Source organism: Mus musculus, chromosome 6 (genome assembly GCF_000001635.26).
Source record: "Mus musculus strain C57BL/6J chromosome 6, GRCm38.p6 C57BL/6J".
NCBI classification, from domain to species: domain Eukaryota; kingdom Metazoa; phylum Chordata; class Mammalia; order Rodentia; family Muridae; genus Mus; species Mus musculus.
The window spans coordinates 129,370,175-129,393,230 of record NC_000072.6 but is presented as its reverse complement, the minus strand read 5'-3'; the positions used below and the strand labels follow the sequence as shown (position 1 = coordinate 129,393,230).

At 39.5% G+C, this 23,056-nt stretch overlaps 1 protein-coding gene across 4 annotated transcripts in view; it reads left to right on the top strand.

Annotated features, from left to right (window-relative positions):
* The window catches only part of Clec12b (C-type lectin domain family 12, member B), a 52,122-nt gene extending 34,404 nt beyond the window's left edge, over positions 1 to 17,718 (top strand). For 2 of the 4 annotated variants that reach the window (XM_011241466.1, XM_006506612.2), the window contains exons 3-8: positions 7,740 to 7,831; positions 10,753 to 10,851; positions 12,528 to 12,743; positions 13,164 to 13,318; positions 13,593 to 13,708; positions 16,886 to 17,308. In XM_011241466.1, the coding sequence (XP_011239768.1) occupies positions 7,740 to 7,831; positions 10,753 to 10,851; positions 12,528 to 12,743; positions 13,164 to 13,318; positions 13,593 to 13,708; positions 16,886 to 17,036 (829 nt within the window). In that variant the 3' untranslated portion in view covers positions 17,037 to 17,308. Of the gene's footprint in view, positions 1 to 7,356; positions 7,455 to 7,727; positions 7,832 to 10,752; positions 10,852 to 12,527; positions 12,744 to 13,163; positions 13,319 to 13,592; positions 13,709 to 16,885 lie in introns of those variants that run through there. The other 2 variants (NM_001204223.1, NM_027709.2) reach the window with 2 other exon arrangements.
* The last annotated feature ends 5,338 nt before the right edge of the window (positions 17,719 to 23,056 follow it).

The following is a 23,056-nucleotide window of genomic DNA, read 5'->3' as shown; positions in this document are numbered from 1 at the left end:
TTTAGTTTTTCTTATATAAATCTGAATTATTGTGGAGTGGATTCTAGCTAGTTTAGTCTGTTGCCCCGCAGTGTTCTCTACTGCAAACTCAGTCTGTGGGGGCAGAATGATTGCTGAAGTACACAGAGAGTTCTGAAGAACACAAGGGTTCACTTCTTATCACATAAGCTCAGCATTTATTTTTTTAATGCAAATAAACTTCTACAGTTACACTAAGTTATGCTGTTTCATACATTGAGTAGCACTTTATGATTGATTAAATTTTAATACGTGTGTGTGTGTGTGTGTGTGTGTGTGTGTGTGTGCACGCAAGACAGTCTAAGGTAATTCCAAGTTGTTTGTTTGAGGGTTTGTGGCAGTTTTAATGTGTTTCTCTCTCTCTCTCTCTTTCTCTCTCTCTCTCTCTCTCTCTCTCTCTCTCTCTCTCTCTGTGTGTGTGTGTGTGTGTGTGTGTGTGTGTGTGTGTGTGTGTGTGTGTGTGTGTTCAGGTATCTATGGAGTCTATAAGAGGGTGTCAGATCTCCTAGGACTGAAATTACAGGTAGTTGTGAGCCACACAATATGGATTTTGGGAACCAAACTCAGGTCCTCTGAAAGAGCAGCAAGTGCTCTTAACCACTGAGCACTCTTTTCTGGCCCTGTGACAGAACTATTTTTAATTAAATTTGTTCTATGACCAATTAATTAATTATATAAGTATTTATTCATTCGTTTGTTTGTTTTTGAGACAAGGTTTCTTTGTGTAGCCCTAGCTAATCTGTAACCTGCTCTAAAGAGCAGGCTGGCCTCAAACTCACAGAGAACTGCCTGCCTCTGCCTCCTGAGTACAGGGATTAAAGGTGTGTGCCACCACTGCCTTGACATTTAATATACATACATAATATATTCTAATCACCCAAACTCTTACATTTTATTATCTCTTTCTCATGCCTGTCAACTTCGAAATCCCCCTTACAGATGACCCTTCCCAAATTCATGTCTCTTTGCTTCACTTCATGACCCACTTATTTTTTTTTAATTTCTTTTTTAAATTAGGTATTTATTTCATTTACATTTCCAATGCTATACCAAAAGTCCCCCACACACTCCCCCACCCACCCACTCCAACTTCTTGGCCCTGGCGTTCTCCTGTACTGAGGCAGATAAAGTTTGCACGACCAATGGGCCTCTCTTTCCACTGACGGCCGACTAGGCCATCTTCTGATACATATGCAGCTAGACACACGAGCTCTGGGGAGTACTGGTTAGTTCATATTGTTGTTCCACCTATAGGGTTGCAGATCCCTTTAGCTCCTTGGTTACTTTCTCTAGCTCCTCCATTGGGGTGCCCAGTGATCCATCGAATAGCTGACTGTGAGCATCCACTTCTGTGTTTGCTAGGACCCATCATAGTCTCACAAGAGATAGCTATATCTGGGTCCTTTCAGCAAAATCTTGCTAGTGTATGCAATGGTGTCAGCGTTTGGAAGCTGATTATGGGATGGAGCCCCAGATATGGCAGTCTCTAGATGGTCCATCCTTTCCTCTCAGCTCCAAACTGTGTCTCTGTAACTCCTTCCATGGGTGTTTTGTTCCCAATTCTAAGAAGGGGCAAAGTGTCCACACTTTGGTCTTTGTTCTTCTTGAGTTTCCTGTGTTTAGCAAATTGTATCTTATATCTTGGGTATTTTAAGTTTCTGGGCTAATATCTACTTATCAGTGAGTACATATTGTGTGAGTTCTTTTGTGATTGGGTTACCTCACTCAGGATGATGCCCTCCAGGTCCATCCATTTGCTTAGGAATTTCATAAATTCATTCTTTTTAATAGCTCCATCGTGTAAATGTACCACATTTTCTGTATCCATTCCTCTGTTGAGGGGCATCTGGGTTCTTTCCAGCTTCTGGCTATTATAAATAAGGCTGTTATGAACATAGTGGAGCATGTGTCCTTCTTACCGGTTGGAACATCTTCTGGATATATGCCCAGGACCCACTTATTTCAACCAGGACCAGCATATGACCGTGGGAATTTTTGCTGAAGATTTGTAAACATAGAGTTTTTGTTTAATGAGATGAAGAAAGACACTGGGGAGCATCATTCATTTTTGAGATTTTAAGTTTGAACTCATAGCTAACCAACTTGTAAATAGGCATCAAGATATGGTCAGTGGCTAGTTGGGTGTAGATAGAAACCAAGACACGGTCAATGACTGTATGTTCCACCCCTTATCATTGGTTTGGAAGACCTAGCTCATCTAAGGCTGAGTGTGAGAGACAAAGAGGGCCAGGAGCTGAATGCTGGCCCATATCAAACTCAACCAAGGGCTTTTCTTAGTTTCATTTCTTGTTGCTGTGATAAAATAGTCTGAAGAAAAGAAACTTAAATCATAAAAGCTTCATTTTGGATTACAATTCCAGAGGGTAAGAATCATTTATGGCAGGGAAGGCATAGGAAATGCAATGAAGATCCCGCAAGAGGAGGAGAAATCAGGCTGGGCACGTTTCATTTGTATGAAGGAAACAAAGAACAAACAGAAAGTGGGGGCTGAGTTTACAGCTCAAAGCCCTCCAGCAGTAGCGTGCTTCCTCCAGCAAAACTCTACCTCTTAAAACTTCCAGCAATAGATGTAGATCAAGGGAAACACGCCTTAACTGCTGGTGGGATTGCAAACTTATACAATCACTCTGGAAATCAATCTGGTGTTTTCCCAGATAGTTGGAAATAGTTCTACCTGAAGACACAGTGATGCTTCTTCTGGGAATGTACCCAAAAGATGCTTTATTATACCACAAGGACACCTGCTCCACTATGTTTACAGCAGCCTTATTCATAATAGCCAGGAACTGGAAACAACCTAAATGTCCCTCAACTGAAGAATGGATAAAGAAAATGTGGTTCATTTACACAATGGAATACTATTCAGCTATTAAAAACAAAGACATCAGGAATGTTGCAGGCAAATAGATGGAACTAGAAAATATCATCCTGAGTGAGGTAACCCAGACCCAAAAGGACATGCATGGTATGTACTCACTGTTTAGTAGATGTTAGCCATAAAGTACAGAATGTCCACGATATACCTCACAGACCCAAAGAACTTATATAAGAAGGAAACCCCAAGTGAGATTCCTTGAATATCACTTAGAAGGGGGAACAAAATAGTCATGGGTGGCAGGGGGAAGGAGAGACCTTGGTAGGAGAAGGGAAGGGGGTAGTAGAGCAGGATCAGATGTGCAAAGAGGGAGGAGAGAGGCCTAGTGGACCAGAAAAGTAATGTGGGACAAGGTTAGAAGTGGGAGGAATCTCTAGGCAGTCCCTGGGACCTGGGATGGGGGCAGCTCCCAAAAGTCAATGCAGGTGACCTTAAGAGTCTACCTCCTGTAGCCAGGCAGAACCCTGAGTGGAGGGATAAGAACACCAACCCACCCACAAAACTTTTGACTAAAAATTTGTCTGGTCTAAAACAAATGCAGGGACAAAGAGGGAGCAGAGACTGAAGGAATGGCCAACCAATAACCAGCCAAACTTGAGACCCATCCCATGGACAAGCACCAATTCCTGACACTATTAATGATATTCCATTATGTTTACAGACAGGAGCCTAGAATAATTGTCCTCTGAGAGTCTCTACCCAGCAGTTGACTGAAACAGACACAGATACCACAGCCAAACATTGGCTTTAAGTCTGGGACCCTTATGGAAGAGTTAGGGGAAAGATTGAAGGCCCTGAAGGGAATAGAAACTACACAGGAAGACCAACAGTGTCAACTAACCTGGATCCCTGGGAGCTTTCCAAGACTCAGCCACCAACCAAAGAGGATACAGGGACTTAGACCAAGGGCCCTAGCTCACGTGTAGCAGAGGGTTGCCTGGTCCTACCTAAGTGGAAGAAGATGAGCCTAATCCTGTAGAGACTTGTTAGGCCAGAGGTGAAGGGGAGGTGGTTGTGGGAGGGACTCTGTAAGGAGTAACCAGGAGGGGGCAGCATTTAGGATATTGATTAATTGATTGAAAAAAATCCTTCCATAATCCTTCCAAACATTGCCATCCGCTGGGAACTAAATGTTCAGATAAATGAGCCTGTGGAGGACATTTTACTTTGAAACCACAATAGGAAGAACTGGTTAAATCAATGGGGGATGTTGGGAGTGGATGACATAAGAAGAAAATCAAGAGAATGGTGTCTGGGCAATAATATGTTTAAAGAAGACTTAAATAAAGAAAATAATTATTCCACATGCTACCTATGTAACCAGAAAGATTTGTCCCAGGAAATACTCCCTGAACATATTTATGTTAAGTTTAAAGAAAATATATTCATGTCAGAGTTTTTGATTTATATGTTATAAGAAATTCAGGAGCCCTGAGAAGAGAAGGAAGGCAGAGACAGCTTCTTGAGCCCTTCTGTGGTTAACAGCATTAGAGAAATGATGTGTTCGTATGTGGAAGGTATGGATAAGATTTGTTGTTGTTTGGGAGATGAAAGGTATGTCGTGTGTATAGAATAGGGTGCATGAACAAGTAGGTATGACTTAAAATAAAACTTAGAAATATTAATGATGACTTAAAGAAAAGAATCACACATTCAAAATCCTTGAGTAGCTTTGTAGATGAGATAGAATTTAAAATACAGATGGAGAGCTGGCATAGCTAAGAGCTGGTATGACTTAACCTCTGTTGGAGAGAACCCGGCTTCTCTGTACAGGAAGGAGTAGTGTTTTGGTGTATTTGACACAGCAGAGAAACTGTCTTTTTTGTATTTCTAAGATAATATTGAAGTAGAATATCAGCGAAATTTAAGGGGAAATAAAGCAGGTTTGGTAATTGAGAAGCAGAAGTAGTGAATGATCTTCTTAGCAACTATAACACTGGCCAATTATAATTCTAAAGTCAGCAGTTAATGTAGTCACGTTCAGCCACCATTAAGCAAGAGGAGCACAAGGAGAGGACATTGAAGCCATGTCGTATGTCTGAGTGCTGATGATGGAGGAAATAAGCAAGAAAGTTGTGGCTGTTGTGAGAAAATGGTTACTGTTGTCAATCCTGGTACACGGTCTAAGCAAAGCTTAGTAGAAAGTGAGAATAAACTCTGACAACAATAAAAATGTAGTAGGAGCTTGAACTTCATATCCCAACAGACATCAAATTCTATGGCCATAAAACTGCTACTGGGGTGGGCTGGAGAGTTTGGGGGCCAGACAACATCGGCTCACACAGATTTAAAGGATAACTTTTTGGTGGGCAGCTGATTTGTGGTTATGGATAACGTTACTAGAGATAAGACCCAGGATGTTGACTTATCAACTCTGTATATATTGAAATGACTGAGTATCAGTAGAGCAGGAGAAGCCAACTGGAGATTTAGGGCATCTGATAAGGTAATAGGGAGGGCAGTAGATACTGTAGTTCAGTGGAATAGTTGCTCCCCGATAATGCTCAAGGCCCTGGGTTACAAAACCTCAAAATAAATAATCACACTAATTAACAAAGGAGTAAGGAAGGTTATTCTAGCACTTGATAAATAACTGCACATGTTTTGAAAATGCAGCCTCTAAAGATATCAATACAGATGGTGGAAATTTGTGGGATAGGAAAGTATGTAACTTCTAAATTAATAAAATGACAAACTAAAAACAAATTATATGGGCTTACAAGATCATGAAAATAGAGCACATGAAGGAGGCAGGATCCATTGTCTTTCTGGAAGGAATTACTAGGAAGTTGGAGATTGGTAGAAGTGTACTTCTTTTGAAAATCTCTGAGGAAAATCTGCTTTTATATCTTCCTTCTGGCACATGTTCATTGGGTTCTGATTGCTCGCCTCTTTTGCCTTATTTAATAGTCACAAAACTCACCGATCATCCACTAGAAGTTCTTATGTGTTTGAGATCCTTAAGTATCTGTGACTTCATTGAATAGATTTAGGTAACCCAACATAACTTCCTTCACTTTCCTTGTAAATTGTCACATTCAGAAGGATATCCTTACATGATATTCTACCCACCACAAATTCCTAATAACAATTTAATCCCTTATATAGTGTAGTATGTTTTACATTTTTAAAAGTATGCAATAATTAGAAATGGACACAGCTTTTAAGAACCCTGTGAGTTCTATGGCTAAGCTATTTAGTTCATCTGGAAAGAGGGAACCTCATTTGAGATAATGCCTCCATCAGAGTGCCTGTAGAGAAGTCTATGAGGCATTTCCTTGATCAATGATTGGTGTAGGAGAGCCCAGGACCCTATGGAAAGTACCATCCCTAGGCTGCTGGTCCTGATGTATATAAGAAAGCAGACTAAGAAAGTGATGGGGAGCAAGTCAGTAAGCCACACTCCTCCATGACCTCTGCTTCAGTTTCTAATTCCCAGTTTCTGACTGAGTTCCTGGCCTCACTTCACTTCATGCCATCATAATAGACAACAAGCCTTCAGTTGAAATAACCATTTCCTCCCCAAGTCCCTTTTAGTCTCAGTGTTTTATTATGGAAATAGAAAGCAGACTATAATGATGGCTGTTGTAAATAAATGACTCTGTGTGTGTGTGTGTGTGTGTGTGTGTGTGTGTGTGTGTGTGTGTGTGTGTCCGTATGCTATTTTTTTAATTCCACACAATTGCTAAAATACCATCTATACCACTGGATCCATGTTCCCTTGTCAAAATATTTACTGCTGCAATTTAAATATACAGTGGCTCTATGCCAAATTTGTTGAAAATAAAATCCAGTTATTATATGTCTAAGCTAGGGAAAGTAGATAATTTATGTTATCAAGCTTTTTAAAAGAAATATAAATTAATCCTATCTTTGCTTCCTTTCCTGGGACTATTTAGACATCCTTGTAACCAGTGTCCATGCAAACACCTGATTATTTCTGTACTGTTTATGGCTGTAGACAACCCAGACTTCACCCTCTGATTTTTCATACCAAAAAGATAGTGCATTTTCTATAAGAGTTCTGGCTGTCCTGTGGGACAATGACTGTGAGCTGCCCTTAATCTCGGGGGAAAAAAACACAAATGAATTAAAGATATCAGTGTGTCTTTGCCTCATTCTGCCTGCTTTTTTATCACTCTCTCAATACAGCAAGGCATTGTTTAAAGAGTTTGTGCTGGATTTTTCACAGAGCCACACCAACAGGGAGGGGACTCTTTCCCTTACTCAATTTAAGCATCCTGCAACTTCTTTCCCATGCCTCAACAACTCCCCATTACTAGTTCTATGTCTTTCTCTGTCTCTCTATGTCTCTTTCCATCACACACACACACACACACACACACACACACACACACACGCACACACTTTTCTTATCGAACTACCCATGCATATGTGACACAGCCCTTCCTATCCTCTCTCTGCTTGGTATCTGGTATGATTGAGGACACACTAGATCCAATACAGGATTAAGTAGCTTTACACACCAGCAAAGAAGAAAACTGGATTTTCTGTTCATTCTTCAATCATTCAGAGTTCAGTAACGATCATGGGGATTCCAACATGAAGCCTTAATGTTTGCTTGCCTACAAGCACAGTAAAGAACAGTGCAGTACAGATGAAAGCTGTCAACGTTCTAATTCCTAAGGAGAGTTTCTGCTTTCTCTCACTTTCACTAGAGAGAAATTGACTTTCATTCTGTCCTCACAAAGGAACAATAGGGAGTGTCTTGTGTCTGTGTAAAAGCGCCTGTCCTTGAAAAGGAATGGCCTGAACTGGGCCTGAAGAGATTGCAACATTAATTTACAAAATCACTTTCTCCTAGGATGTCTGATGAAGTGACCTATGCGACACTGATGCTTCAGGACTCTGCAAGAGTGAGGGGGAATCGGGATGGAAATAACCTAAGAAAAGAAGGTAAGAGCTTAGAGAAAGCATACCGTGACCTTGGAAATGGCAGGTGTTAAGTGCTTGGAGATGTAGGCTTTGACCTTAGGGGCAGGGAGGAATATGTGACATCGTTCCCAAAATAGAGACAAACTAGCAGAGTGAATCTCCTTAAGAGAATTGATGGGGCTTTCAAGACTGTGTGAATTGAATGGAATCATGGTAGGGGAAAAGTTAATGGGTATGTCAGAGTTTGGGTCTGGCAGTGAAGATTTCTATTTATAACTGTCCTTAGATTCTTACGCCTCATTAGCAATGCCAGGGAGATGTTCTTCTAGAAGCCAAAAATGATTCGAAACTATGTAAAAGGAAACCTTGCTGGTGTGTGGCATAACTAAATGAAGGGAAGGAGTTGAGTAGAGTTAAATCAGAAATGATCATGAGCTAGCTTTTGCTCTTAGGCTGTTTTTTAACTTACTGTTGCTAGAACCCTGCGGGGGCCAGCTGTGGCAATGGCCAGGTCCTATTGAGGGATAAGGATAAGGAGTTGGTGAAGAAGTAAGTCAGGCACAGCCACTGGGTCAACCTTGCAGTCTGACTGACTAGCAGTCAGGGTGTTTCTATCTTCATACAGAACTCAATAGGCAAGGATAGATTCATGTTTTTCCAAAACATCGATCATATCATTTTTCATCGCTGGACATGTGTTTTAACTGCCTGTTGGTCATAGTTTAATCATCACTGATAAACTGGGACAGAACAGATTTATCTTTTACAATCATTTCCCCTCATCAACTCCATAGCCCAACTTTTAAGAATCAAGAGGCACATTTTACCAAAGCGCAATTGTCTGTTCTCAGGCTGGTAGCTCTTGCAGTTCCAAGGGTAAGAGACAGAAAGGAAATCTCCACGCCAGCCTGGGCACATTGCCACGTCCCAAGAAGTGTATTATAACCTTTTCATAGTCAGAGTGTTAATTATCATTAGCCCCCAAAAGAATTTTGAGGCCAAAGCTGCTGCATTTATTATTCAACTTCTGGCATAATACAGTGTTTATATTTTATATACTTGTGAAATTTTTCATTTAGATGTCTAATCTTGGAATTCTTTTGTTCCTTGGTCATACCACACTGCAGTGGCCTTACACCAGTTAACTTTCTAAGAAAGGGGGATCTTAATACTTCACTCTTTTATCATTTTCCCACACCATTCTTTGTCTATAAGTCCTTGCATAGGGTAAAGATAACTCTAACCTATCTAACTTGGTTGCCATATCTTTTCTTGAAGAGGCATACTATATGTGGCCCCCAATCTTACGTGCCATGTAATTGCCCGAGTATTAAGTAAGAAGAGGCTTTTAATCTGTTCTTCTGACAACTTCTCTTGCCCACTGAATCTTGTTTAAGTTATCCGGTTTACTTTGCTGTGATTATCTTTTTCCTGAGTAAGTACAGGGGCAGATGTTCCAGGAGTTAGTCGGAGCTGGAGCCTCATAAAGCGATCTCTGGCATCTTTATTTGAGTTACATCCTTCAGGAAACAAGGTAGACCTTCAAGTAAGGCTGGATAAGGCTATCTCCCTAAAAGCGAGAAGGGGTAATATGCTCAGGAATTTCCTGGAGAAGCTTAGAAGCAGTACAGCTGGGAGAAGGCATAAATGATTCATAAGAAATTTCCCATCAATCCAATACCCCCAAGCATGCAACACCTGGAGATCAAGACCATAAGTGGAAGACAGCAGGACAGCAGACACATCATGTGACTCGGCGTTCCTGGATCTTTGCCAAGCAGCTGTGCTGGCTTTATGACTTTTGCTGCTCCCATTAGATATAGCTGTACCAGAACCCTAAGTATAATTCAGAGTATTTAATAATAATAAAATCTATCTATACATATCTTTATTGAAGTGTACTTTAAAGTAAATAATATCACTATTTTTGCAGTTATGAATGAGAACACTAAGACTCAAGGAAGCTAGGTAGTTTCTCCACTTTTATGCAGGTGTGTGGTAGAGCTAGTCTTCCAATGACAGCCCATTCCTTTATGCGCACCTGGCAGAAATGTCAAGTGTCTAGGGCCAGTTCCATGTATAAGATTCTCTCCTTCACTTCCAAAAGTTGTGTTACAGTACAAGTTGTTATCCTGAATCATATACACTGCTTTCTTCTGCTCCACGGATTTGCTTTGTGTGTGTGTGTGTGTGTGTGTGTGTGTGTGTGTGTGTGGTGTTGGGGGAAGATACACAATACAACAATGAGCATAGTTAGCAGTGTTTACTAAAGGTGAGGTGATTATGTGTACTTTTTCTGTCTTCTAATTCTCATTCAAACCTAACCTTTGTGCAAAGGGGTCCTGTGGCTTTCATATGAGTGCTAGTATACTCACCTAACAAAAACATTGTGTAAATTGGGGAAGATTAAGCTGGCAGATATTTTCATGACAGCCATGGTCCAAGAGTTGCCTGCTGATTCTATGGGCTAGTCTGCAGGTTAGACTATACATTTTCATCCAGGATTGATTTATTCTTTATGGCATAGAAAACATGACAAGAAATGACATAAAATTATTTTATCTGGTTAACAATAATTTTAAAAGTATAATCCTTTTGGAGATTTGTGCTTTAAAACTCAGGGTCTCTTCTGTTCTCAGCATCAGTCCAGAGAACTTACCTCCACATATCATTCATGAGATCGGAGGACTTGAAGAAGAAAGAAAAAGATGGGGATAAATGTAAAACAAACAAACAAAAAACAAATTAAGGGACATTCACTCTTAAAAGTAAGGTGATGAAATTGAGAGCTGAGGGAGGGACCTTATCACACTTCATATTAGAAATGTTTAACAGTGACATTAACAAACCAAGGGGAAAGTTTAATAGCTAGAAGCTTTCTGGGTGGGAGAAACAAGCCCCAAAGTAACAGCATGCTGTGTTTCTGCCCTGTTGGTTGCCAGGACACCCAGCTCAATCCTCACTTTGGCGAGGCGCTGCCTTGAGTTTGATGACCCTCTGTTTGGTGCTGGTAACAGGACTGGTGACCTTGGCAACTATGTGTAAGTATATGTGTATTAGACAAAAGAACGTCATTTAGAAAACACTTAGTGTGCTAATTCAGGAAGGATAAGGTACCAACACACAGAATCCTCAAATCACTTCTGCTACTCCAGATCATTCTACAGCACACTTTCAAAGCAAACTAACCATGGGCCTATTTCACTGCTATGTGAATTCTACCCCACAGCCATTCTTCCTTTTTGATGAAACTTATCATACTATGAGAATTCTTCTTGTGTTAGTTATTGGTTGGAATGAACAGGCTCTCTTCTGACCACAAACATATTTGTTATTCTTAGTGAAAAACATGAGAACAAGGGGGAGATGGATTTGCAGAGAGGCATGGCAATTTGTTTATCTTGAAACTTAGTAGAAGATTAACTCAATCTGTTCACCAATGACCTTGCTAGGGTAAAGAAAATATTTGAGTGGCAGCAACAACCTGACTTTTGTGAATGAGGAAAGTCACATAGATAAGAAAAAGAAGAGGTGGGAGTTATGTCACACCTGGCTGACAGAGTGAAACTATTCACGTGTCTTACAGTGGAAGCCACTCCCTAGAAGACCCTAAGAGAATATTCTCTTCATTCTGGGTAGGGCATTTTATATTATGGTAGTGGAAAGCCTAAGGATATGTATGTTATAAAATGTTAAGTATGTGAAATAGAGTATTAATTTGATCAGTACTCACTCTCTGGAGACTTGTAATAAAAATTTATTAAAATATTAGAAGACACTGTATGAATCAGCATTTCTTGTTGATGTGACTAAACCAAACAAAAAACAAACAACAGCAAAAAAGAAAAAAATCAAAACAAAAAACCCAAAGCAGAGATTAAAGTAGGAAGGTTTTATTTTGGTCCATGGTTTAATTAAGAAGGAATATAGTCCCTCATGATGGGAAGTCATGAAGACAGACTTGTAGAGCGGTTGATCATATTGCATCAGAAGTCAGATAGCAAAGAGAAATGAATGCAATGATCTGCTTGCTTCCTCCTTTATACTCAGCCTAGGTCCATAGCCTAGGGGATGGTGCTGCCCACACTCAGGGTGGGTCTTCATATTTCAGAGAAACCTCTCTGGAAATGCCCACACAGGCACATCCAGAGGTTTTTCGGCTAGGTGAGCAATACTCATCAACATGATCAATCATCACAGACACTAATGTCTTCTCTGCTCTATTCATTTATTTCTTATATAAAAGCTATGATTGATATATTGATATATTGTTAGCTATGATTTGGACATTGGAAAGCTTAATAAAAATTAGAGTTTTTTAAAATAGATGCATGGATCCAGAACTAGGAATGGTTAGAATGGTCCAAGACAAGTCTGGGATTATTATCAAGGATGAAAGAAATGAGGCAGAAGTGTGAGTAGGAAAGCAACATGAAGTCAACAAGAGAGAGAGAGAAAAGGGGAGGAGGGAAAGAGAAAGGGAGGGTAGAAGGAAGAATGAGAAAAAGAAAGAAGTAAGTGGAGAGGAAAGAAAGGAGGGAGAGAGTGGAGGTAGGAGAAGAAAATAGAGGAGGAGGAGGGGGAGGGGAGGGGGAGGGGGAGGAGGGGGAAGGGGAGGAGGAGAATCCCTGGTGGCCGGGGGACTACACTCTTGAGTCAGCCTGGCAGCCTTGTAAGAGCAGCGGCTCCCATATGCTTGCCTCATTGTGTCTTGCAGTTTTGCAGGTGTCTAATGACATTAACTCTGATTCAGAGAAGTTGAGTCAGCTTCAGAAAAGCATCCATCCACAGCAGGACAATCTGTCTGAATCACTGAACAGCTCCAGAAAGAGTCTGACGGAGGAGTCTCTCCAGTCCCAGATCTCTGCCCTACTGGAGAGGCAGGAGCAGATGGCTACCAAACTCTGCAAGGAATTCCTCATCCACGCTTCTGGTAATTTGACTTAGATCTGCAAAAGGGCCAGGTCAAACCCATCACCCTGAGCAAAGTCCCCACATGAATGGCAACCTAAATGTACAATGGGCAAAGAATTATAGGTATTCCTTTAGTATTTTAGAAAACGTAATAGTCATTTCCAAATGCTACTCGCCTGGAAACTTTAACCTCTCAACTTATCAGTTACTTCTCGGCGCTCTGATTACCATAACATTCAAAATCTGCCCCTGCAAAAAGAATCCCCCAAATTGTCCAACTCCCAACCAAGGTTACTCTGCTTCTATTGCGTCCAGGCATGGTATGTTTCAGGGTGCTTATGCTCAGATCTGTTGTCCATGTATGTGCATGACTTAGTTTCCAAAGGCTTCTGCAATCACGCCACAGAGCTTGTACTTTCGAGTATAATGTCCTTTTCAGACCATAAATGCAACCCTTGTCCCAAGACATGGCAATGGTATGGAAACAGTTGCTACTATTTCTCAATCAATGAAGAGAAATCCTGGAGTGATAGCAGAAAGGACTGTATAGACAAGAATGCCACTCTGGTGAAGATTGACAGCACCGAAGAAAGGGTATGGTTGATTCTCCTCCCCCAGCTATAGAAATTGCCCATACAATGAGAAACGAATGTGAGGTGTTCCTGTTTGTAATAGGACATTAGTGGATTTTGAGTGATAACTAATAAGGGATTTGCAGCACTGGGCGTGGACCTCAGGACCCAGCACATGTTAAGAAAGTGTTCTACCACTGAGCTAAATCACCAGCCATCAAATGAACTTAATGAGTTAATCTCCCCACTGTAACCTGGAAGATGGGCCTCTCACTTGTGCTTTCTCCCATCCCCAGGATCTCCTTCAGTCACAGCTGTCCCTCACATTTTCTTTCTTTTGGCTGGGATTGTCCTGGAACTCATCTGGCAGAAACTGGCTGTGGGAGGATGGTTCATTCCCCCCTCCAACCCTGTGAGTATCTAACTGTTGGGCGTGGAAGATCAGGATTCCCATAGAATTCTGAGAAAATTGATGAAAATTGAAATCATTATAAACCTAGATACGAACAAAAGAACCATATTGTATAACAAAAGAGAGAGTTTCCGTAAGGAATACATTGAGGGCTGGTGACTAATTCCATCTATATTGTCAAATGCAGAGCAATGCACTAAACCTCATGTGTCTCTTGGTTGTTTTTCTTATTAAGCATGTACCTGTAACAGTATGTTCAAAGTACTTCGTAAATATAAATCCTTGAAGGATGTACTTTTCTATCCCCACTACATAATAAAAATATTATCAGAGAGCTTCAGTGACTTGTCTAAGATTGTCCAGCTCAAATGTAATCAAATCAAGACTGAACACTTTAGGTCACTTATTCAGACACTCTGCCATTTCATTTTCCAGCCTTTCCAACCTTCAAGGATGTCATAAGAACATACATTCAGATGTCGACATATTTACTCATATTAAGTAATGTTGACTGTTTTCCCACAGAACGTAAGGCTGAGCTGCCTAATTAGATTACAGATTAGCTTCATGATGCAGACCCACCAATTACATTACATGGTAAATACCATAAGCAAATCTACTGCTGCAGAGTCTTGATAACAGTGTTGAAATCTGTATGATTTGGGAAGTCAAAGCTTTGCAGCTACTTAAAGTTTTTAACAAAATAGAAATCAACACAAAAAAAAATGTGTCTTTCAAAGCCTTCCCCCATCCCATCTTCTGCACTTTTCAAAAGACTCCTTAGGGAGAGGTCCAGACTCACTGGGAACCAGAAGCCCCAGTGCCTCTCGGAGTCAGGCTGGGCTCAAAGAGGAAGCCAGTGGATATGTGGTGTGGGTTGGGAGTTGAAAACTAGTGTTTATTTCATCTACAAGATGGTACCATGGTCTAAGTCCTTATTTTCTCAAGAACAAGATTTGTTTTAACTGTCATGTTTAAATTTTTTTATTTGTTTATTTGTTGGGATGAGGTCAGGGTTATATGGTGCCAAAGCACACATGGGGAAGTCAGAGAACAACCTGCAGGAATAAGTTCTCTACCTTCAGCATGAGGGTTCAGAGAACTGAACTCAGGTCACCAGGCTTGGCTGCAAAAAACCTTACCTACTGAATCATATCAGGAGCATTTTTGTTTTATTATAAAACTAAAGACTGGAAAGATTGCTCAGTGGTTAAGAGCACTAGCTAACAAGAGGACCTGATTTCAGATCCCATCACCACAAGTGACTTACAACCACTTATAGCTCCAGGTCCAGGAGATTTAGCCCCCTCGGCTGACTTCTGTGGACACACGCACACATGTATGTACAGACATACAGACATACACATATATAAAAATAAAGTTAATCCTTTTAAAAATAAAAGTTTAAAAGAAGACATAGTTCAAAAATTCTTTGAAAGATTTTTAAACAAACATTCCACATCAGAACTTTAGTGAAACAGAATAAGTGTATTTATAGTTTTTAAAGTTATTAACATTTAAACTAAATGAGAATTGGTACCACTGGTATCTCTCCTCTCCCTCCTCCTCTTCTTCCTGCTCCTCCTCCTCCTCCTCCTCTTCTTCCCCTCTCCTCCAAGTGTTCAAGCCATCCAACTCTGTTTTACTCTTTAATGTTAGTTGTCAACATTATCTAAATTAAACTATAATCACTTTATGTCTGCTCAAAGCTGCTGGTATTCAGCTTTGGTGTACCAAATAATGATATGTCTATTCTTTTCTCCCTAAAAATCCATTTCCCAGAGATTTTTCTGAGACTTTTCCTGTTCAAATATGTATCTCCCAGGCTCTTATCACCATTGCTTCACATGTTTGGTTAGTGTTTAGTCTAGTTTCACACTAGTAATAATGGCAGAAGCCTCACTCAAAACAATATGGATGTAAAGGAGAGTTGTTCTTTTAAAAGCAGAATAACTGGCTGGGTAGTACTCACAATTGACTGGAGGAGAGGAGGCCATTAGACAGAGACCTTCCAGGAGTGGGACCACAGCACCATGTAAAAACAGCACAGTTCTTGGGTTAGAACATACATTTCTCCTCTCCGATATGAATACTGTTCATTCTTGACTCATCTACTGGCTCCCATGAACATGTGAAGGAAATGACCTATAGTGGGGATGCAGCACCTGTGGAAAATGACCCTAGGTCATCACGCAGCTTTCACATAACCCAGCTCTCTATACTCAGCTTAGAGAGACTACATCAGGTTTATGCAGCCACTTCTGTGGGTCCTGAATAAGGTCTCTATTTCCAAGATATATTCAAATAGTGATGTTTAATAGGCTCATCTCTGGTGAATAAAGTAACATGGCATCACCATGTGCATCACTTGAAAAAAAGCTGTACTTGTAACAAAGATTTAAACTGAGCTTGCATAATTTTCAAAGACATCATTTAAGGATCATTAAAGTTGAGCCAAAAACCTGGACACAATTTCCCAACTACCTGATCACATCAGTAAATCATTCATTTCCTGTCTCAGACACTTATCTTGTCTCAAGAATGTATGAAAGCAAGCATAATTACACATTACATAGTAAAATTCCACAACTTTTTTACATAGTTTGACTTTATTTTTCTTGTTTTATTAAAATAGGAAATATAAAAATAATCTATAAGTTCTAATGTAATTTGCACTGGGTAAATTGAATTCCATATTACTGGTGGGAATAATAATTCCCAAGACATAACTTAAATATTCTTTTTATTTAATTGGATTTATCTTATCATAGCTTCCAATCCCCCATCTCCTACCAGATCCCCCCCCAACCATCCAATTCTATCCTTTCTTTCTCTCTCTTTAGAATGCAAACAGGCCAATAAAAAAATGTGAGCTGTGTCAGGCCTAGGCTCCCTCTCATGGAGTCAGCTGTAAATCCATTCAAATAGTGGTTGGTTACTCCCACAACTTCTGTGCCACTATTGCATCAGCATGTCATGCAGGGTTAAATGAACTCTTCTTAAGGGAATGTTTTAGCCTGAGACAAAGAACACAGGTGCTGGCACTACGGCTCCTGCTGCTTTGTAGAGGATGCATGAGAGTCGGATTTTTCCCTCTAAAGGTGACTGAGAAGACTAGATCCTAGTTAAATTTCATATATAATAGTTTTAACTAATTTTAAATCGATTACTTTTCAGGCTTAGTGACAAGGAGCTTGCGAGTTTCAATGGATCCAGAGAGTGTGCTTATTTTGAAAGAGGGAATATTTACACTTCTCGCTGTCGTGCTGAAATCCCTTGGATTTGTGAGAAGAGAGCCTCCCTGGTGAAGATTGAAGATTTGGATTAATCTGACTCTTCCAGATCTATCCAGAAGTAAAGACCTATTGCAAACCCATGCAAGAAAGAAGAAAGCTACAATATTTGAGTCAACTAAAAATTGACTGTGTACTTAAAACTATTGCACGGACAAACCTGCTTCTCAGAACGTTCTCCTCTTCACGTCTGATTCCCTCTGACCTGTTCTGATTACTTAGATCTTAAAATGATGTCAAGTGCCCAGGAAAGTACGTGTCTTCTCAGTCTGTCTGTCAATAAACATTGTTTCTTGCTTTATTCTTACATGTCTACATGGATACTGGGTGATATTTAAATATTTACCACGAGACCAACACAGGCCACAGTTTGGGAGCAAGTTCTAGGAGACCCCTGCTATAAAACCTGCTCAATCATGTACAGGTCTGAGGGAGCCCAAGGTAAAACAACAGTGCTGTGTTGTTGAATTGAAAATATTTTAGTGTTTTAGAGATCATCTGTCTAAACCCCTAGGTATCAGCCTCCATGTACAGAGTAAATTTTCTCTGTCTACCTATGAAACTATGTACTATAAACTCTTATAACTTATAGCCTACATACAATAGAATGAACACTGGTCTTCATATTTTATCATTTATTTAAACTAATAACATCCAGGTTATTGATTTGGCAATCTGGGTATTATCAGAATAATAAAGATTTTTATTCTATTACTATTAATGTTATATAACTTTATTTTGTGTATACATACATAGCAACATCATGTATTTATCTGTGTGTATGTGCACATGTGTAGATACCTGTACCTGTGCATACATGAAGAGGCTAGAGGAGAGCACTGAATGCTGTCCTCCAACACTCCCCACTGCATCTCTTTGAGTACAGATTCTCTCCCTGAAAGAGGATCTTGTGAATTTTTTTTCTTCTGTTAGACCGGAAGCCAGCAATCGCCAGTCATCTTCCTGTTTCTGCTCACTGGGTGTGGAGTTACAGGCAGGTGCCTGACCACACCTGGCTTTTACAGCAGAGTTGATATCTGAACTCCTGTCCAAATGTTTGCTCTGCAAGTGTTCAGAAATGCTGAGTCAGCTCTCTGTTACTACATATTTTATTTTCTTCTGAGAAATACTAAAATATTATTTGAAGACATGCTCTCAGAACAATTTTTTTAAGCTTTACTGGAATAGTCTCTGTTTCCTGAAACAGATCCTGATAGGAGCTAAATGCTGTGACTCTAGGCTTCAGAAATCTTTCTGATACAAAATACTGATTTCAGGAAATTCATGAATGAAATGTATTTAATTCCTCATTATTTAGTTATGAACTAACTGTATAGGTATCATCTAAAAAGGATGTTAAATTAACTTGTGGTACCAATTTTGAACAGTAGCCCAAATTTCTCTGGAAAATGGACTGCATTCTGAACATTGTAACAGTTCTTTGAAACAACTTCACAATACTACCCAATATCTTATTGTCTTTAAAATGTTAAAATTACGACATCATTATAATATATACATTATATAATAGTATAATATATATATACATACATATTATTTCTTATAATTGGTTGTATTATATATTATATACACATATATTTTATGTATTACTATATATTATATACAATATATATTATATGTACATATATAATATATTTTAAATTTAAAAGTATTTTTATATATATTATATACAGGGATAGATAGATAGATAGATAGATAGATAGATAGATAGATAGATAGATAGATAGATATAGATATCCAAGAAAATTCTAGAAGTAGAGAGTAAGGTTCAGAGTTAATATTTAATAAGACTTAACACTGAAATGTTAAGTACACATTAAAATACTTTCATTACTTTCAACACAGTGTCAGTGCACAGCATCTACCGCCCACACGTGGATCTAAACTGCAGCTCTACTCCTCCATTTCTCATCTGTAGGTTCTCTCACAGAGTGGAACTACTCATTAAACGTCAAAAGTCTGCACTTATCTCCCACAGCTTTCGGTATCTCTTTCTTCCCTTGGAAAAGCTGATTGCTCCTGCTTTCCCTCTATCTCTAACCAAAGAATCTGCTTTGTAGACCCTGATTGTCTTTGCTGGTTATTTTGCTCCCATAAAGGAGTTATTATAGTTTTTGCCTGGCATCTTGTATCTTCTCCTGCCTAGCTCATGGTCACTCTGACTTTTATGCCTGTTTGAAAAGAAACTTTGTTTAGTTTCCCAGAGGCTCTGGATTCTGATAAGGTCAGATCATCTGTCCCTTCCTCCCTGCATCTTGCTGTCACCACACTATCCTCACTAGCCTCTGCAGAGGAGATTCAGATGTATCTATTCCTGGAGACTGGCTGCCCTTTGTGTATCAGAGTGCACCATTATCCTTTACAGCATTCTGATAGCTGGCCTCTGAGGTGGGAATCCCTCCCAGGAATTTCTCTTTTCTCTGCCCCTGACAGATGATAGAAAGACAGATGTATGATAGATAGGTGAATGAGTGATGGATAGATCTTTGGGGACTATATCTCAGATCTACAGGATCAGATATGGTCCTTGGGGAGGTAGAACTGGAAAATTTTAAATGTGATAAGCTTTGTAATGTTTTATAGGATCTCACCCTGAATAAATGACCTCAGTACAAATTTCCTGAGCAGGCTGGTAGTACACATTACTTTTCTGTCGCTAGGATTAAAACTCCATGATCAAGGTAACTTGTAGAAGGAAGGGTCTGCTTGGGCTTGTGGCTCCAGAGTGATGTGGACAGCAACAGAAGGCATAGTGCCAGTGCAGAAAGCTGAGAGATTGTATCTTTATCTGAAAGTACCACAAGGCAGAATGAACTGGACTACAGTGAGGCTCTGTGCTTGCAAAGCCAACCCCCCACTGACATACTTTCTCCAGCAAGGTGACACCTCATAAACTTCCCCCAAGGAATGTCACTACCTCGGGGACAAATGTTCAAATGCTTGAGTTTATGGGGAACAGCCTCATCCTGATCTCAACACAGACAAAAATGCTGATGCCAGTGTCAGAGTAGATAGCTCTCTCTGCAGTAGTAGCAAAAATACTTCTTGTTCAGGGAACCCTGAGCAAGAGGAGGCAGAAGGAGTGTGGGAGCCAGATAGGGTGAAGGACACCAGAACACAGCCCTCTAAATCAGCTGAACAAAGCTCGTATGAACTCACAGAGACCGAAGCGGCCAACATGGGACTTGAGCTACGTGAGTCCGCACCGGGTCCTCTGCGGACACATTACAGTTTTCAGTTCAGTCTTTTTATGGAACTCCTGAGTGTGTGCACACTTGAGTGTGTCTTTGATTCTTGTGCATTCCCTTGGAGCTCTTTTCTTTGTGATAGTTTTTGTTTTCCCTAATTATTTTTATGCTGTTATGAAAAATAGAGCAAATAAAGTTTATGCTTATTAAGACTTTAAGGCAAAGACAGAAAGAATGACATGAAATTTGGCTGAGTAGTTAACTTGAATTATTGAAGTCAAGTAATAGATATAAAAAAAATACCATGAAGCCAATAATAAATAATACTGTTGTCTAAAAGAATATATAAATAATAGTAAGTTATATTGGTATTTTTTTAAAAAAAATAATTATTGTGTTAAAGGAGCAACCAGGATACCCAGGCCTGTTTGATAAGCACTATAAAATAACAATAGTCATTAAAACAGCCAACTATTTTTTGATGACCATTGATGCACAGACTGTTGTTCCCTGGCAACAGCAGATTGCTGACCTTTTTAACAGGAAGCCCAGGCACAAGCTACTTGGCCCAGACCCATCTTTCTGTAGCTTAACATATCAATCCCTTCTTCTCTCCTTGGATGTGGGGATCCTCCACGCTGCTGCTGCCAAAAGCATGCTTCTATCCTTGTGCCCTGATGTGTTGTTCTGCTCTGTGCAAGCCCAGATATACTTTTTCAGTTTCTTGGCATCTCTCACCTTTACCAGTTAGTTCTCATACACTGAGTTTTCCTAAAAATAATTGTACATCCAAGCAAGATCATGGAAGGTTATAAGAGAGACAGAAATAATGGTAACTTCGGGAAATCTGCCACTATAATAAAAAGAGCATGACACATAAAACAGTCACATAAAGCAATCACCCAGGATGGAGAACCTGGAGGAAATGTGCAAGTATATGGACAGTTTAGTTCCAGTAAGAGATTTTGTTCTCTTTTACGGAATGATAGGAAAACCAGGTCTCTATCTGCAGATGGTAAAGCTGAACTCTCTCTCTCTCTCTCTCTCTCTCTCTCTCTCTCTCTCTCTCTCTCTCTCTCTCTCTCTTCCTTAGGTCAAACTAACTACAAGTGAATTAAGCAAACAAATACAAGACTAAGGAACTAAAATTAATGAAATAAAACATAGCAGAAATGGCTCAGGACACTGTCTATGGCAAAGGATCTTTGAATCTATTTCCAAAAGCACAGCTAAGAAGGGCTAAATGGACAGGTGGAATGCTGTTGAGTTTTAAGACTGATTGTCAGGGGAAACGGCCCACTGAATGAAGAGAAAGCCTTTAGGATGGGGAAACCCACAAACCACTCATCTGTATGACCAAGAGTATACAAAGAACTCAAACAACTCAATAACAAAATAAAGCCAATAATTTGATTATAATAATCATCTCAGATGTAAATAGATGAAGAAAATGTGATATGAGGGTGAGGAATGAAGAGAATTCAAAGCTGTGTGGGAAGGGAAAAGAGAGTGAAGAAGTGGGCTATGAGAAGAGTTGTGGCAGGGGTGAATATGTTCAAATAGTGTTAGACAAAAAATTAATGAAAATATCATGTTTAAAAAAGAGAAGACTGGGATAGGAGGGTCACTAAGAGTTTGAGACCAGCCTAGCCTGGGCTATATAGAAAATCTAAAGCAATTCTTAGCAACATAGTGAAGCCCTATCTTACAACTAATAAATGAATAAATGAGAAAATATATACACAGAATGAAATATTATTCAACCATAAAAATGAATGGAATTTTGACATTTGTAATGAGTGAAACATGAGTATTATGTTAACATGAATGAAACCAGAGTATCATGTTAAATGAAATTTGTTATGTTAAATTAATCAGGTATAGATGTCACAAGTGCCATGTGTTCTCATTTACATGTGAAAGCTAAAACATCATCTGATATAAGTAGAGAGAAGAGAACTGATTTCCAGAGCCTGGGATGGCAGTAGAAGAATAGAGATGAACTTAGGTACTTAGTGCAGTTTAGTGGAAAACATAACTGCTAATACTCAATAGCACATGACATAACTATGGTTGGCAACGAATTCTATAATTAAAACATCTAGTAGAGCCGGGTGTGGTGGTGCACTCCTTTAATCCCAGCACTCGGGAGGCAGAGGCAGGTGGATTTCTGAGTTTGAGGCCAGCCTGGTCTACAAAGTGAGTTCCAGGAGAGCCGGGTCTACACAGAGAAAGCCTGTCTTGAAAAACCGAAAACAAAACAAAACAAAACAAAAATCTAGTAGAGATTTTGGATGTTCTTAACATAAATCAGTGATAGATATGAAGTGATGAATGTGACAACTGTTTGTCAGGTCATTAAACAGAAATGTCACACTGTCCCCCACAGATGTGTGCAGCCCCGCAGCCTTTGAGTCAACAGCAAAAAGTATCTATATGTTCATATGCATATATATGTTTATATATACATGTACATGTAAATAATACCATACATTTATATAGTATATAAATAAATCTATAAAAATAGTAAATAAAACACTATATATAATATATACTTAATACATATATATCATATATATGTATATATACATATATGATTTTAAAGATCCTCTTTTCCCCAGCATTTTGTGTGTGTGAGTGTGTAAGAAACAAATGAGATATACAAAGGAGGTGTCGAGTGAATACCAATTAAATATAAATATAGCTGTTATTTCTAGGACCATTCCCTGTGGGTCCTTGAACGATAGAACCCCTCAGTCCTTCTAGTCTGTGCCCCGACCCACAGAGTGCTCTGAGTGGTTCTCACCACTGATGCTTTTCTTGCAAGGAGATGTTCAACACTGTAC